The sequence below is a fragment of the Melopsittacus undulatus genome, chromosome 15 (genome assembly GCF_012275295.1).
Source record: "Melopsittacus undulatus isolate bMelUnd1 chromosome 15, bMelUnd1.mat.Z, whole genome shotgun sequence".
NCBI classification, from domain to species: Eukaryota; Metazoa; Chordata; class Aves; order Psittaciformes; family Psittaculidae; genus Melopsittacus; species Melopsittacus undulatus.
The window spans coordinates 6,172,990-6,186,468 of record NC_047541.1 but is presented as its reverse complement, the minus strand read 5'-3'; the positions used below and the strand labels follow the sequence as shown (position 1 = coordinate 6,186,468).

The following is a 13,479-nucleotide window of genomic DNA, read 5'->3' as shown; positions in this document are numbered from 1 at the left end:
GCTTCACAAACCTCTGCTGCCCAACAGCAGCATCTCTGACAGGGGCTTTGTGACTGTGCCCATGTGTGAGCCCAGTGCCAGAGCCCTTGTCCCCAGTGTCTGCTGGGCTGGAGATGCACGGGGCCATTGTCCAGCAGGGACCAGACCTGTTCCCATCCCCAAGGTGAGGGGAACGCTGTGTTTAGGTTTAGGGACACTTTGCTCAGGGGGAAAAGCTATCGGTGAGAATATGCTTTGTATCCGGACGTGTTTATTTGCTTTGTAAAGCTTTTGTTGTAGGATCTGGCTCTGTGTGTGCTATTTCCTGGCTGTTTGTAATGCAAGGAAGTGTTTTGACTGTGTTTGTCTGGGGCTTTTGTCTGTGTTTTTCTTACATCTAGGCCGTATTTTCACTCCAGTGACATCTATCTATCATCTATCTATCTATCTATCTGTCATCTATCTATCTATCTATCTATCTATCCATCCACACAAGCTCAACCCAAGCAAGTCTTTAGGTTAACCTGTCCTAAATCACTTGTGTTCAATGAGGGGAAAACCAAGGAGTCATGCCACTCACCAGCCCCACAGGAAGCAAGAAGGGAAAACGACACCCAGCTCGCAGATGGAATCCGTGTTTCCTACAGCAAGTGCCAGCACGGAGGCAAATTCACTCCATTTTAAAGAAGAACCTTCAGTGTTCAACAATCCAGCAGGTTCCTACCAGCGGGCTCCGGGATTTATGGCAGCTTCCCCATTGGATGAATGCCCTTCCCGGACTGTCATGCCTTGACTCCATTGCCCTCTGCCGGAGGATGGGGAATCTCTGCCACCGTGTGGCACAGCCCTTCTGCTTCCAGCGTGTTGGAATAGATCCCTATGAGGAGACTGCTTCCAACCATGGCAAACACCTTTGGGTCAGAAGGATTTTAACCCCAATATCGCTTCGGTTTGAGCTGGGTGATGGATGTCACCCTTTAGCACACACTGGTGAGGTGGGAGCACTGGGAACTGGCCTCAGCCTGTGTTGAGAGCGAGCACACTTGGAATCCTTTGGGATTCATCAGGCTTCTCGGGATCATCCAGGCACTCGGATCACTTCAGGACTGAACAGTGAGCACACGGCTTTGCTGCAGAGCAGTGGATCCCACACGCACAGGGCACTGGCTGTGTCCTCATGTTCTCCCCCAGCCATGGAATCTTAGGATCAACCAGGATGTGAAAGAGCAAGCCCAACCATCCCCTTGTTCCTCCTGGCTCCATCCTCCTGTCAGGTCCCCTCAGTGTCCCTCTCACAGTGAGGGGCTCAGACAATCACCATCTCCTATTGGGATCCCTGCTGGAGCTGTGTCCCTTTGGGCATGTGGAATGTGAGCACCAGTAACAGTCACTGTGTGTGGGTACCTCATTCACCCTGCAGCCCATGGTTTGCTGGTGCAAAGGGAGCTCAGCCAGCCCCAGAAGGACATGGAGAGAAAGAGTTCCATCCTAGGAAGCCCAGGCTCAGCCTGTGCTGTGGGAGGATGCTGGCTTGGCAGGAGGCAGGGAAAAGGCATCCATAAGGTAGGAGCACTGTGTTGGGAGGAAGCTGCCCTTGACAAAGGGCCATTTGCTGCATGCCAGCCCCTGTGGCAGCTTGCCAGGGCTCTGCATTGACTCTGAGCAGCTCTTTTTGCTTGTCCTTTACTCCCAGCCCCTCTAAGTGCCTGAGGACTTCCCTCTGTGGGCAGGCTTGTCAAAGCTGCCCCTTCCAGCTCGGCCCTACAGGGATACCCAAGGAACATGCTCTGGATGCATGAGAGGATTCCCAGTGTCCTCTGTTGAGGCACTGCAGGGACAGCAAGGATGAGGCCAGATGCTCTTCCCTGAGGGCACTGTGTGCTTTGGCAGCATAGGCCAGCAGGATGTCTCTGGCTCACAGAGCTGGGCAGGGATGCTCTGGAATAATTCCTCTTCTTCCTCCCTGGCTGCTTTCTCCAGTCCTGACCATAAATGGGGGCAAATTCACACTGCTGGGAGATGCTTCCGTGAAAGTGGCTGTACAGAGCAGCTCCTGGAGCTGTGGGAGCTCTTCCCTGCAGGTAACCTGCCTCTCTCTACAACTGGGTGTGTTTGGGGGTTGTTGCTGCTGGAGACCCTTCCAGGTAGGTGCATGGGAGGTGGATGGGTCCCCAGCTCCATAGATGATCCCTGGCACAGGTTTCTCTATGGGAGGCAGCAGGTTCTCCTTGTTTTCCCTGGTATGTGAACCCCTCTGTGACTGATCTGGTTGTGTCCAGTGACTTGAATCCCACTCCAAAGGGACAAGCCATGGCTTCTTGGAGCTGTTTCACTTCAGGTCTTCCACTGGGCTCAGTGTCAGAGACTGACTCTATAGTCAAGGCACAGCCAAGGAAAACCCATATCCAGCCAAATCAGGGATCTGAGCCTGCATCTCTCCAGCTCTCCCATTCTCTGCAGCCCTTTTAGCAGCAGGTTCATGCCTTGCCCCTCATGGGAGCAGTGGTACTAAAGTGGTACCCATGTTTGCAGTGTCCATTGTGTGTATCCCTAAGTGATGTACTTTGCTTGCTGAGACACTTGGATGAAACACAGTCTGCTTAAATGTTGTATGGGCTTATACTGAAGCAACCTGAGCCATTGTGGCAGTTTAACATGCTCCAGTTGCAACACCCCTGAGGTGGAGGACATGAGCCATTGGAAGCCAGTGGGATGGTCTGAGCTGAGGGGAAGATGGTGATGGGCAAAACACAGGGTCTCTGGTTCACTGGAGCTGTATTCCCAATGGAGCAGCTCCAGGCAGCCCAAGTGCTCTGCCTGGCCTAGGGAGAGGGTCTGGTGGGTCACAGCATCCCTATGGGCTCTGCTTCCTCCCAGGGCTTGGGCTGGCACGTGGTGGTGTGAGGCTTGTCTGGGGGTGAAGGGTCCTCTCCTGCTGGCCATGGCCAAGCACTGCTGCAGCACTGAGCAGCTTGTGCTTGAGGTGGTTGTGAAGGGGAGCAAGGCTCTGAGCCCACTGGAGGGGTGGGACACATTGATGCTGCTCAGTGCCCAGCTCTGCTCGTGCTGAGCCCTGTGCTCAGCTCCATAGAGCTCCTCTGCCTCCTCACCTCTGGGCTGTGTTGCAGGTCTCCTTCCCCGTGAGTCCCTGAGGTTCCTGCTGGCAGCTCCAGCCCTGTGCTGCTCCGGGTGTCGGCAGCTGAGGCCCTTCCAAACCTGCTTCTGCAATGGGTGGGTTGTGAGCACTGGTAAGACCCACGAGTCGTGTCACCTCTGCTGCTCTCTCCTTCTCGCGTTCGCTCTCTGTGTCCTTGCTCCTTCCTGCCCATTTATTTCTATTCTCCATGTGCTCTGCTGTTCTGTCTCTGGGGTTCTCACTGTCAGGTAATGAGGAGCTGTGGGCCCAGTCAGTCTTGGAGATGCCGAAGAGACGAGACATCCTGGCTATCGTGCTGATAGTTCTGCCCTGGACACTACTAATCACCGTCTGGCACCAGAGCACCATTGCTCCACTGCTTGCAGTGCACAAGGGTGAGAGAACTCAAACCAGCCCATGCCCGCTCTGTGCATCCCTCCCTCGTCCTCATCTCCTCCCTCATTCCATTTCTCCATGGCAGCCATGCTCATCTCAGCTCCCAGTCCATGCTCATGCAGAAGCCTCCTCACTTGGGCTGTAGGAACAGCCCAGTGCTCACAGAGGCTCTTCACACACATCAGACTCCAAGCCATGGGGTGTGCTTACTGCACTTGGAGAGCTCTCTGTGGCCTAAATCCAGGGTTCTGAAGGAGGATGCTTTCCTTTGTTCCTGGTGGATGATGATCCACAGCAGAGGATTCCCTTCCTGCTGTCCCTGCACACAAGTCAGTGATGCAGGAGAGCTGCAGAAGCAAGAGAGCAGAAGAAACAAAGCTGCCACTTGAGACAGCTCTGGGAGATGGGAGGCAAAGAGCATCCCTAAGTGTCCTCAGGAAAGCAGGCAGCTGGTGCTCCTGCACTTGAAGAAGGCAAGAGCCAGCGTCTCACCTGAGTGTCTGTGCAGTTCCAATGCTGTGAGAGCATCAGCTCCCACACTACCGGTCACACCAAGCATTAAACAGAGCCCTGGCCCAAATCAGATTGATGCAGGAAGTTCTGAGGGATCCCCTCTGGCCAGAAGGTCCCAGTTTTCATCCTGTTCTTGGCACAGCAGCAGTGAGAGCTCTTGCAGGCTTCATTCTTGGCTCTGCCCTTCTGCTGCAGGTCAGTATGGGGAGGCTTGTGTGAGGGGAAGACAGCCACTTCATTTCCCCTCTCTGGTCCTTTCCTATGGAGGATTCTTTCCCCTTCTCAATGTCACGTTTGCACCCATCCTCCAAAGATGCTTCTTCCTTGGCTGAACACTTGGAATTGTCAGTTCAGAGTCTGCTGATGTGCTTTGCCTTGTACCAGCATGTGCAGGCCCCTCATCCCTGTCCATCCCCACCAGATAGGCACATCTCCCTCCATCAGTGTGGAGCAGGAGACCTTCATTCAGTTCAAGGCTGCTATCAACGTCAGTGATGCTGGAAGTGCAATGACCCTGCTGGGTCACACCTCATGTCTGGTCTCTTCTTCCTCATCTGGTGGTCGCTCAGTTTGCAAACCCTATGGCTCCAAGCAGGATGTGCCCATTAGAGAGCAGCTGCCTCAGACACTGAGTGGAGGTGTCCTTCACCTCTGCCAGCTGCTGACTGCAGACTGTGGTGTTCCTGCCGCCCTGCAGTGGTGCTGGGGTGTGAAAGTCACACCCTGGCAAAGCAACAGCTAACAATCAGCTGGATAGGAAGGATTCCGTCTGCAAGGATCATTGTACCCTATGTGCATGCTGTTTATTGTTCACTCTGCTCTGCTGAGTGTGATGCTCAGAGGCAGGGAGGGCCTTCCTGAGGAGAGGTGAGAGGTGAGGGTCCCTGCAGGACAATGCCTACACTTACAGGCTCTGATTCCCCTCTCCAGCTCTGGATTTGAAGCGTGTCTTTCCCTGCTTCCACATCCCTCATCCCAGCCTGTGAGTGCTGCAGACTCCCCCAAGGTGATGCTGCTGGGAGACCTTCACTGCCTTCATATTACCACCAGTTAGCCCCCTGCCTCCCAATCCAGGTATTCCAGTGTCTTGTCCCACTGAACGTGGTGCCCAGAGCAGTGGAGCTCTTTGGGAGTGACACCTCATCCATCCCCGTTGCTGTTCTCTTTACCTACATCTGACTGCTGTACCAAAGCCTGTCTCTTCCTTAGCTTTGCCTGGAAAGGTTGGACCAGATGATCCTCGAGGTCACTTCCAGCCTGGGCCTCTCTGATTCTGGGTGCTTGTGGGAGTTGCTCTGAGCACTCAGGCCTTGCTTGGTGCTGCTTTCCTAAGAGCAGAACCCTCTTTCCTCCTGTGTGTTTGTCCCCAATGCCTTTATTTATTTGTGTCCTTATGGAAGCCTCCATCCGAGCCTGTTTCCTGTCCTCTGCACCCCGGAGGGGGACTTGCTATTAGCAACCAGCCTGCGGGCTCAGCTGGGGGTGCTGGAGGACTGAGTCCATGCAGCTCTCTCTTCTCTCTCGTACCCTTGCTCAGATGATGGTGGTGACTCCCAGCGTGATCTCGCTGCAGGCTTGGACTCCAAGGAATACTGCCTGTCGGAGCGGGACATAGTGGAGGTGGTGAGGACAGAGTACGTTTACACCCGCCCGCCCCCATGGTCGGACACCCTGCCCACCATCCACGTCATCACCCCCACCTACAGCCGGCCGGTGCAGAAGGCAGAGCTGACCCGCTTGGCCAACACCCTCCTGCACGTCCCCAACCTGCACTGGATCCTGGTGGAGGACTCCCAGCGCCGCACACCCCTCATCACCCGCCTGCTGCGGGACACGGGGCTCAACTACACCCACCTCAACGTGGAGACCCCGCGCAACTACAAGCTGCGGGGGGACATGCGGGACCCCCGCATCCCCCGCGGGACCATGCAGAGGAACCTGGCCCTCCGGTGGCTGCGGGAGACCTTCCACAAGAACAGCAGCCAGCCGGGCATCGTGTACTTCGCTGATGATGACAACACCTACAGCCTGGAGCTCTTTGAGGAGGTAAGACCCTGCTGGGATCAGCTGCAGCTTGGGATGTGGTGGGTAAGGGATGCTGGGTACTGAGCCCAAGGGATGCTGTGGGTGTCCTCTCCTGAGCTCTTGGACCACAGTCATCCTGTGTGAGGTGATGGGAACCCCAGCGGTGTGAAATCAGGTGGGTTTTACTGGGAAGAAAGCTAAGGAGGAGCTGCCTTCCCCTGTGGGGAGTACTGGAGCAGTGGAACATCACAGCACACGTCCACCCTGCTTCCGTGCACCAGCCTGGACCAGGTTTCCAGCTGGTTCCTGAGCTGATGTTACCCACTTTTCTCCTCCACCATCCCTCCGTATTGCACTTGGCTGCCTGTGAGTTGGTGTTTGCTCTTGTCTGAGGAGCTCCTGGGGTTTCTCCTCCCTGCTTTCTCACTGATTGAACCCTGGAGCCGCTGGGAGCATGGTGCCTGCTCTGCACTGAAAGGCACCAGTGCCTTTTCAGAGCTATGCCTGCATTGGGTCACACAAGACATCTTCCCCAATGGCTGCACACATGAGGAGCAAGGCTTTGTGCTTGGTCCTCCTCCCGGAGAGCCTTGGAAAGGGGTGAGAATGGGGGGCTGCTTCCTTCCCCACCGGCTACCGAGTTCCATAGCAGGGAGCTCCTATTTATTGGCTCCCCACCTGCCTCCTTTCCCCCCCCGATGGCTTTCACTTCAGCTCCAACAGCCACAGTTTTAAAGCTGAAAGCAAATCCAGATGAATGCCTTTCTTCCACAGTCCCCTTTGATTCTGGCAGCATCTCGAGAGACACCACACATGAATAGAGCAGAAAGGGTTCCTTCACTCACCTGTGGGCTTTGCTTGCAGAGGGTTCATTCCAATACGGAGATGCTGAAACGTGCTGTGAGATGCAGAAGACATGCTCTATTGCTCCCTGTGGGCAGGGGCTGCTCTTAGCATGTGTATAATGCAGGAGGGCGAGTGCCAGAGCTCCTCTGGTCTTGTTTGCTGCAATTAGCACTGATGAGATTAGCTGTGGGAGAGCCCTGAGCTGAGAGCAGGCTGGAGGCTGGGCCTGGTAAGTGGGCAGCCTGGCATTGAGAGCATCTGCCTTGGCAAGTGCAGGCATCTCGAGTGGCCCCTCATGGCTCTTGTCTGTGCCCATTGACTCTGCAGGGAGGGGATGCATCCAGCATCATCCCACTGCGGGTAGGAGCAGGGACACAGCCCTGTCCTGCAGGCTCAGCTGGCCCTGGGGTGAGGGCTGCAGCTGCACTGCCTCACTCTAGAGATGCTTTGAGTCCTGCTCTGCCTCACAGGCTGAGACTGCAGCTCAGACTCCTTAGCTTTCCCCCTGCTTCCTAGATACACTGCTCCTGCTTCCCTCCTCTGTGTCCTGTGCTGTCCCTGTGGGGCACTGAAGCCTTTGGGCAAAACCCCACTCTTCAGCCTCAGTTATGTTTCTTATTGGCAGCTCTGGGGTTAGTGCTGAGCTCACAGCCGGGTTGGAGCCAGCTGCTCCAGTGGAAGGGAACTGGAACTGGAGGAGCTTTAAGCCAACCCACCCCATTCCACGGTTCTCTGTTTCAGTGGCTGCCATTCCTACAGTGCCCCTTTGTCTCTGCAGCTCCCGATGCTCACCCTGGCACCGGTGAGCATGGAGCTCCGCAGCCAGGAGCAGAGCCATGCCCGTGGCTCTGGAGCAGGATGCAGCCCCTCAGCCCATCCCTCTGTGCCCCTGCAGATGCGCAGCACCAGGAAGGTGTCGGTGTGGCCGGTGGCCTTTGTCGGGGGGCTGCGCTACGAGTCCCCCCGCGTGAACGCCGCGGGCAAGGTCTATGGCTGGAAGACAGTGTTCGACCCGCACCGGCCCTTCGCCATAGACATGGCCGGCTTCGCTGTGAACCTCAGGCTCATCCTCCACAGACCTCAGGCCTACTTCAAGCTGCGAGGAGTCAAGGGGGGGTACCAGGAGAGCAGCCTGCTCCGGGAGCTCGTCACCCTCAACGACCTGGAGCCCAAAGCTGCCAACTGCACTAAGGTACCGGCTGCTCCCCATCGGGGCTGTCAGTGCCCGGAGCATCCTCAGCCCCATCGCTCCATCCCCTGCCTCCTCTGTTCATGGAGGCTTGCACTGGGAGGGAGAAGCCTCATGCACAGCAGTGCTCAAGCTGTTGGTGTGAATGATAGAATAGTTCGGGTTGGAAAGGACCTTAAGATCATCCAGTTCCAACCCTGTGCCATGGGCAGGGACTCCTCACACTAAACCAATAGCTCTGATCAGGCCACTGTAACCTTGTGGTCCTGTGTGTTCTGTCTGTAACACCCATCCCAAGGCACAAAGCACAGCTGAGGATTAGTCTGAGCTCATTTAATAGCAGTGGCCTTGATTCTCTTGACACAGAAGAGTTATAGGAGAAGTGAGCTGTGTTTGTTACACCAGTGGGTGTGCTCTGGGAGAAGAGCATCTCCACAATGCTGAAGAGAGCCTTAGAGATGCAGGAATTTGGGTTAGCACAAGCTGGGAGGAAGCTAAGCGTCATTGCAGCTCGGTGTCTCCTTCATGCTGCATAGTCCCAACTCAACCAAGAACCACTGCAACCCCTCCTGGGTGCTTGGAACCCTGTGGCCCCCTCCCACTGAAGCTCAACTTGCCTGTTGGCTAATTCCCTGTTAGAAGGCAATGTCTGCTATGGATGAGCAGGCTCTGAAGGGCTTGTGGGGAGCGATACAGCAGGGGTTTGGACCAGCTCCATGCATCAGCCAGTCTATTGCCTCAGTTGTTGAGGTTTAAGCCCTGCATAGGAGATGATGGCTCGTGTCAGAGGCAAGTTTGGTCCAACAGATGCTTGGGGTGCTCCTGTTCACCCAAAGGGTTTGTGAAGGGTTTTGTTCATCCTTCAGAAACAGAACGTGGCCTCGTTTCCTCCCGAAGAGCAGGGCCTGGGTATGGAACTGCACATCCTTGGATTAGCTGTGCAGAGCATTGTCATAGCAACAGGAGGAAACCCCCGCAAGGCACCAGGCATCAGCGAGAGCAGGTGAAGGGAAGCAGGAAGCTGTAAGTGAAGGGATGAAGCTGCTCCCAGCATCCAGGTTGTGCGAGCAAAGCAATGAATGTAATTGAGTCTGGTGATGGGAGAGGGTTTTAAACAGCTTCCATGCAGCAGAACAGCACAGCTGCCGGACCTCCTCTTCAGTTTATATGTATTCCAGCTCCATCCACAGATGGGCATCCCTAAACAGTCTTCCAGTGCCTAAAGGGGCTACAGGAAACCTGGAGAGGGGCTTCAATCCAAACCATCAAACCATTTTGCTTCTAAGCCTTAGGGAAGCTTTAGCAGAAGCTTCAGTTCTGGTTTAAGTTGGAGAGGGGCTTTAGGCAATGTATTGTACATGGTACAGAGAGGGGCAGTGTGAGGCCAGCACACCAAAGGAGATGTGTGTGGGGATTTGGGGTGACGTGGCAGACAGGTTCTGACAGGACCATGTGCATGGGGAAGGTGAGGAGTGTTCTGCACCTTCCTCCTGCATCTGGGGCTCCCCTGCAGTGAGGGGTGATGGGGATGCACTGACAAACTCATTTCACTGTTTCCACACCAGCCCAGGATGCAGTAACAGGATAAAGCCACAGCCTGAGTGAGGAAGTGGCTCTGTGGGAGCACACATTGCTATGAGGGAGCTGCCTCACATCACTGCCAAGGGGGATGAGGCTCCTGAGCAAGGCGGTTGCTGACTCCCTGGGAGGAGCAGGTTAATGTCCCAGGGCAGCAGGCTGGGACAGGGGCTGCTCTGTGCACTCTGCAGAGCAGCAGGGCTGCCCAAATGAAGCTTCATGCAGACCTCTCCACTCTGAATTAGGCCCTAGGGTAGGCAATGAAATGTGCAGGCATTGTTGTTAGAGCAGGCAATTACTTCTGTTGCTTCTTCAGATCCTGGTCTGGCACACAAGGACAGAGAAACCTGTGCTGGTGAATGAGGGGAAGAAAGGATTCACAGATCCCAACGTGGAAATCTGACTGCGTGGCTGGACGGAGACCAACAGGAGGTAAGAGAACATCCTGAGACAAGCAGAGAATCTCTATTTGATCTTAAAGACAAGCTGCTGAAGGGGACAGAAAACCAGGGCAGGAGAGTTGAGGCACAAGTTACTTGGTTAAATAACCAAACCTCTGCCCAAACAACAAGGTTGCCTTATGAACTGTACTAACAGAGCCAAAGCACAAGGGTGCAGGCTGTGCACTCAGTCTGCAGCTGGTTTGCTGGAGTGAAGGATGGACTCCTCACTCCTATCTACATTCAGACCCTGTTGCTGCATTTTGTGATTGTAGGGACAGAGAAATGCACAGCTCCCTTTACCTGGGGTGTACAACCAGGCCTGGGGGAGAGGAGGCTGCTGCTTGCTCTCTTGTTCTCTGGGATACAGGGAAGTAAGAGCAGCAGAGGGAAGGGTCCCTGTGCTCAGCAGCAAAGGGAAGGGTCCCTGTGCTCAGCAGCAAAGGGAAGGGTCCATGTGCTCAGCAGCAAAGGGAAGGGTCCCTGTGCTCAGCAGCAGAGGGAAGGGTCCATGTGCTCAGCAGCAAAGGGAAGGGTCCATGTGCTCAGCAGCAAAGGGAAGGGTCCATGTGCTCAGCAGCAGTGTGCTCTCTGCAGCAGTGAGCTCTGGGACAGCCCATGCCCTCAGGCTGAGTGCCTGGAGCCCTCACTGCACATCAGCTGCACTATGTACAGCAGCTTTGCAGAGGCCACAGCTCTCCGGTGCTGTCACAACCGCTTGTCACCACCAGGCAGTTGCCTAGCAGCAGTACTCCGGATCCGAGATGGGTTCTGGGCTAGCTCCAAGGGGTGTTAGCTGCCTGCAGCGAGGCAGGAGGGTGATAAACATGCTGCTTGTGTCTCTGTTGCAGATCTCTTCATGCACAGCCTGCAAAGTTCCTCTCTACAGCATCCAAGCAGCCGGACGTGCAGGAGCCAGGACCTCTGCTGACTTGCAGGAGCTCTCAGTGTACTGCAAACAAGCACCACTGCATCCATAGACTGCCCAGGTTCCCCTGCCCTTCCTCCTGGACTCTGAGCACAACCAGACACTGGAGGTGGAGAAAAAGCACACAAAACACAGGACTGCCATCATCGTTGGTACCAGAGCAGCTGCCTTGTGAGCGATGCTGGGTTTGGGAGCAGTGGACACAGGGCAGGATGCACTGAGGACGTGGCACCGCTGGGATGGTGGGTTAGACTGAAGGGGCTGTTCCACAGGACCTGAAGGCAAGGGTGAGGATGGCCACAGGAGTGTGCTGGCCCCTGGTGACTTGTTTCTGAGACACGTGTACCTTGTGGCTGCTCATGGAGGGGACAGCCACATTCCGAGATGACCCCTTAGCCCTTCATTTACTTTAATCAGTGCTCATTACGCTGCACAGGACAGGAAGGGTTTGGGGAGGTGAAAAGCAAGGCAGGTTAGAACAGGCCCAGCCAGTATCTCTATTCTCTTTGTATTCCCTCTCCTTTCCCTTCATTAGTTTCATGGCAGGATCCCCTCCCTGAGCTGCTGCTCCATGGTTGTTCCTGGATGGATTTATGGTTACAGCATGTGGTTCTCTCTTCATCCATTGCCAAAGCAATTGGGAGTGGGTTTTAACCAGAGTGTTGTGGCCACACACTATAATCCCTGATCCGGTCTCAAATCCTGGTTCACGTGAGCATTGGGTGTGGGATTCTCTGAAGGATGCTCTTCCCTAAAGCCTAATTCCCACCCTTAAAAAATGTTAACTGCTTAAAATGAGGGGTTTAATGATACAAGCTGATTTTAGTGCATTCTGGGATGTATGCTCCAGCCCCTTGTTCAGAGCCAGGCCTCAGTACTGCAGAGCTGCTGGAGCAGTTCCAGAGGGAACTGGTGACAGAGCAGCACCCTTGTAAAGGGGTCCTGTGCTGAGTGCTCTTCAGTGCCTGGCTCCAGGTGGGTTCATAAACTATCTCTGTAAACCACAAGTCACCTCTAGTGTGTTCTGGACATCAGAGGACCCGAGATGGCACTGATGGGAGTGTGGTCTCTGAGGAAACAGACACAGGACTGAGCGATGCAAGAGGAACCAGGTCCTGCTACCTTGGTTAGCCCTGAGTTTGATGCCCCTGCTGAGGAACACACAGAGGTACAACACCTCCCTTCTCCCCATTAGCAACACCCAGAACTTACCTCCCCCTTCATGCTGTAGTTAAACCTTTGATCAACCCTTCCCACCATGGTCCCAAGTCCTTCAGAAAGGTCGGAAGCACAATTTTACCTTTGAATTGAGGGGAAAAGTAACCCTGCAAACGTTGTGTATCCTCAGATCTCAAACAATCTATTTTTGGTAAGGTATTTTCTCCCACTGTGTATCCATCCCTTGGGAAGAGTGGCATTCCCAGCTCCCAGTCCCAAAGCCTTACAGAAACGCTCCTTTAGGTGCACTGGCTGAAGAGCTACTTGGCTAGAGAGCTGCTCTATGGGAATGGGGGGTGTTCTATTAAAGCAGTAGCAGATTGACTCTGTTATTGCCTGCAGTGCAAAGAGACACTTGGAAAAGGACTGCAACGAGTGTTCATGCCATTGGAACCGTTTCCAAGTGCTGTGCCCTCTCCCAGCTGCATGTTTGGTTCCACTCCTGTTAATTCCAGTCCCTGCTGAGTTGCAACCTTCCCTCCTTGGAAGGGAATCGCTTCCAGAGGAAGGGAAAGGCTCAAGTCCTGAACACAACCAGACGTGCTCCACTGTCCTCCAAGCTGGGCCCTTCCAACGGGCACAGGGGCCAGCAGTGGTGCTGGGGAGCAGAGCTGTGTGTTGGGTGAGAGCAGGGTGGATGGAGGGTGTTCCAGCTGCACTGTCCTCAGTTTGAAACAAACTGTATTGACCTTTGTTAATAAAATGATGGTTTCTAAGAGCCAGCAGACCCTGAAACTCCATAGAATCATCATAGGATAGTTAGGGTTGGAAAGGACCTTAAGATCATCCAGTTCCAAACCCTGACTGGTGCTTCTCCCATAGCCCAGCCCCTCTGGTTCCTGGGATACGAAGCAGGGGTTGAGTGGCTTCTCGGAGATTCCCAGCTAGAATGTGACATAAGGAGATGGCAGCTCCTCAGTGACTGCTGAGCTGGGGAGTTAAAGCCAACAGCTCCCATCTCCCTGCATCCTGGGGTTCTCCTTGAGGACCCAAGATCCCAAGCTTTCACAGTGGGTTTAACTAGGAAGAACAGATGTGCTCTCCCACTTGCAGCTATGTCTGCAATCCTATCCCAACCCAAATCTGATCCCTGCTCCTTTCACAAGGGGGAATTTCACCTCCAGGTGCTTCCCAGGGCGAGCAGGGTGGAGGGATGCCTGAAGATGAAGTGGTCCTTTCTCCTCCTTCCTGCCTGAATCACACGGATGTGTTTGACAGGGAACACACAGGT

At 54.6% G+C, this 13,479-nt stretch overlaps 1 protein-coding gene across 2 annotated transcripts; it reads left to right on the top strand.

The window, feature by feature from the left end:
• The first annotated feature begins 3,153 nt into the window (after positions 1-3,153).
• On the top strand, positions 3,154-12,964 carry B3GAT1 (beta-1,3-glucuronyltransferase 1). Of its 2 annotated transcripts, none has more exons than XM_031043447.2 (5): positions 3,154-3,210; positions 5,562-6,070; positions 7,791-8,087; positions 9,979-10,094; positions 10,954-12,964. In XM_031043447.2, the coding sequence occupies exons 1-4, from the start codon at positions 3,207-3,209 to the stop codon at positions 10,063-10,065; spliced, it is 897 nt and encodes a 298-aa protein (XP_030899307.1). In that variant the 5' UTR covers positions 3,154-3,206; the 3' UTR covers positions 10,066-10,094; positions 10,954-12,964. The 2 variants fall into 2 exon arrangements, with proteins under 2 accessions (XP_030899307.1, XP_005142855.2); XM_005142798.3 differs by lacking the exon at positions 3,154-3,210 and adding an exon at positions 3,345-3,510.
• The last annotated feature ends 515 nt before the right edge of the window (positions 12,965-13,479 follow it).

Coding starts and splice junctions, on each gene's coding strand:
- B3GAT1 (XM_005142798.3), top strand. CDS start 3,399: ATGCCGAAGAGACGAGACATCCTGGCTATCGTGCTGATAGTTCTGCCC. Junction 3,511..5,561: donor ACTGCTTGCAGTGCACAAGG/GTGAGAGAACTC, acceptor ACCCTTGCTCAG/ATGATGGTGGTGACTCCCAG. Junction 8,088..9,978: donor AAGCTGCCAACTGCACTAAG/GTACCGGCTGCT, acceptor TTGCTTCTTCAG/ATCCTGGTCTGGCACACAAG.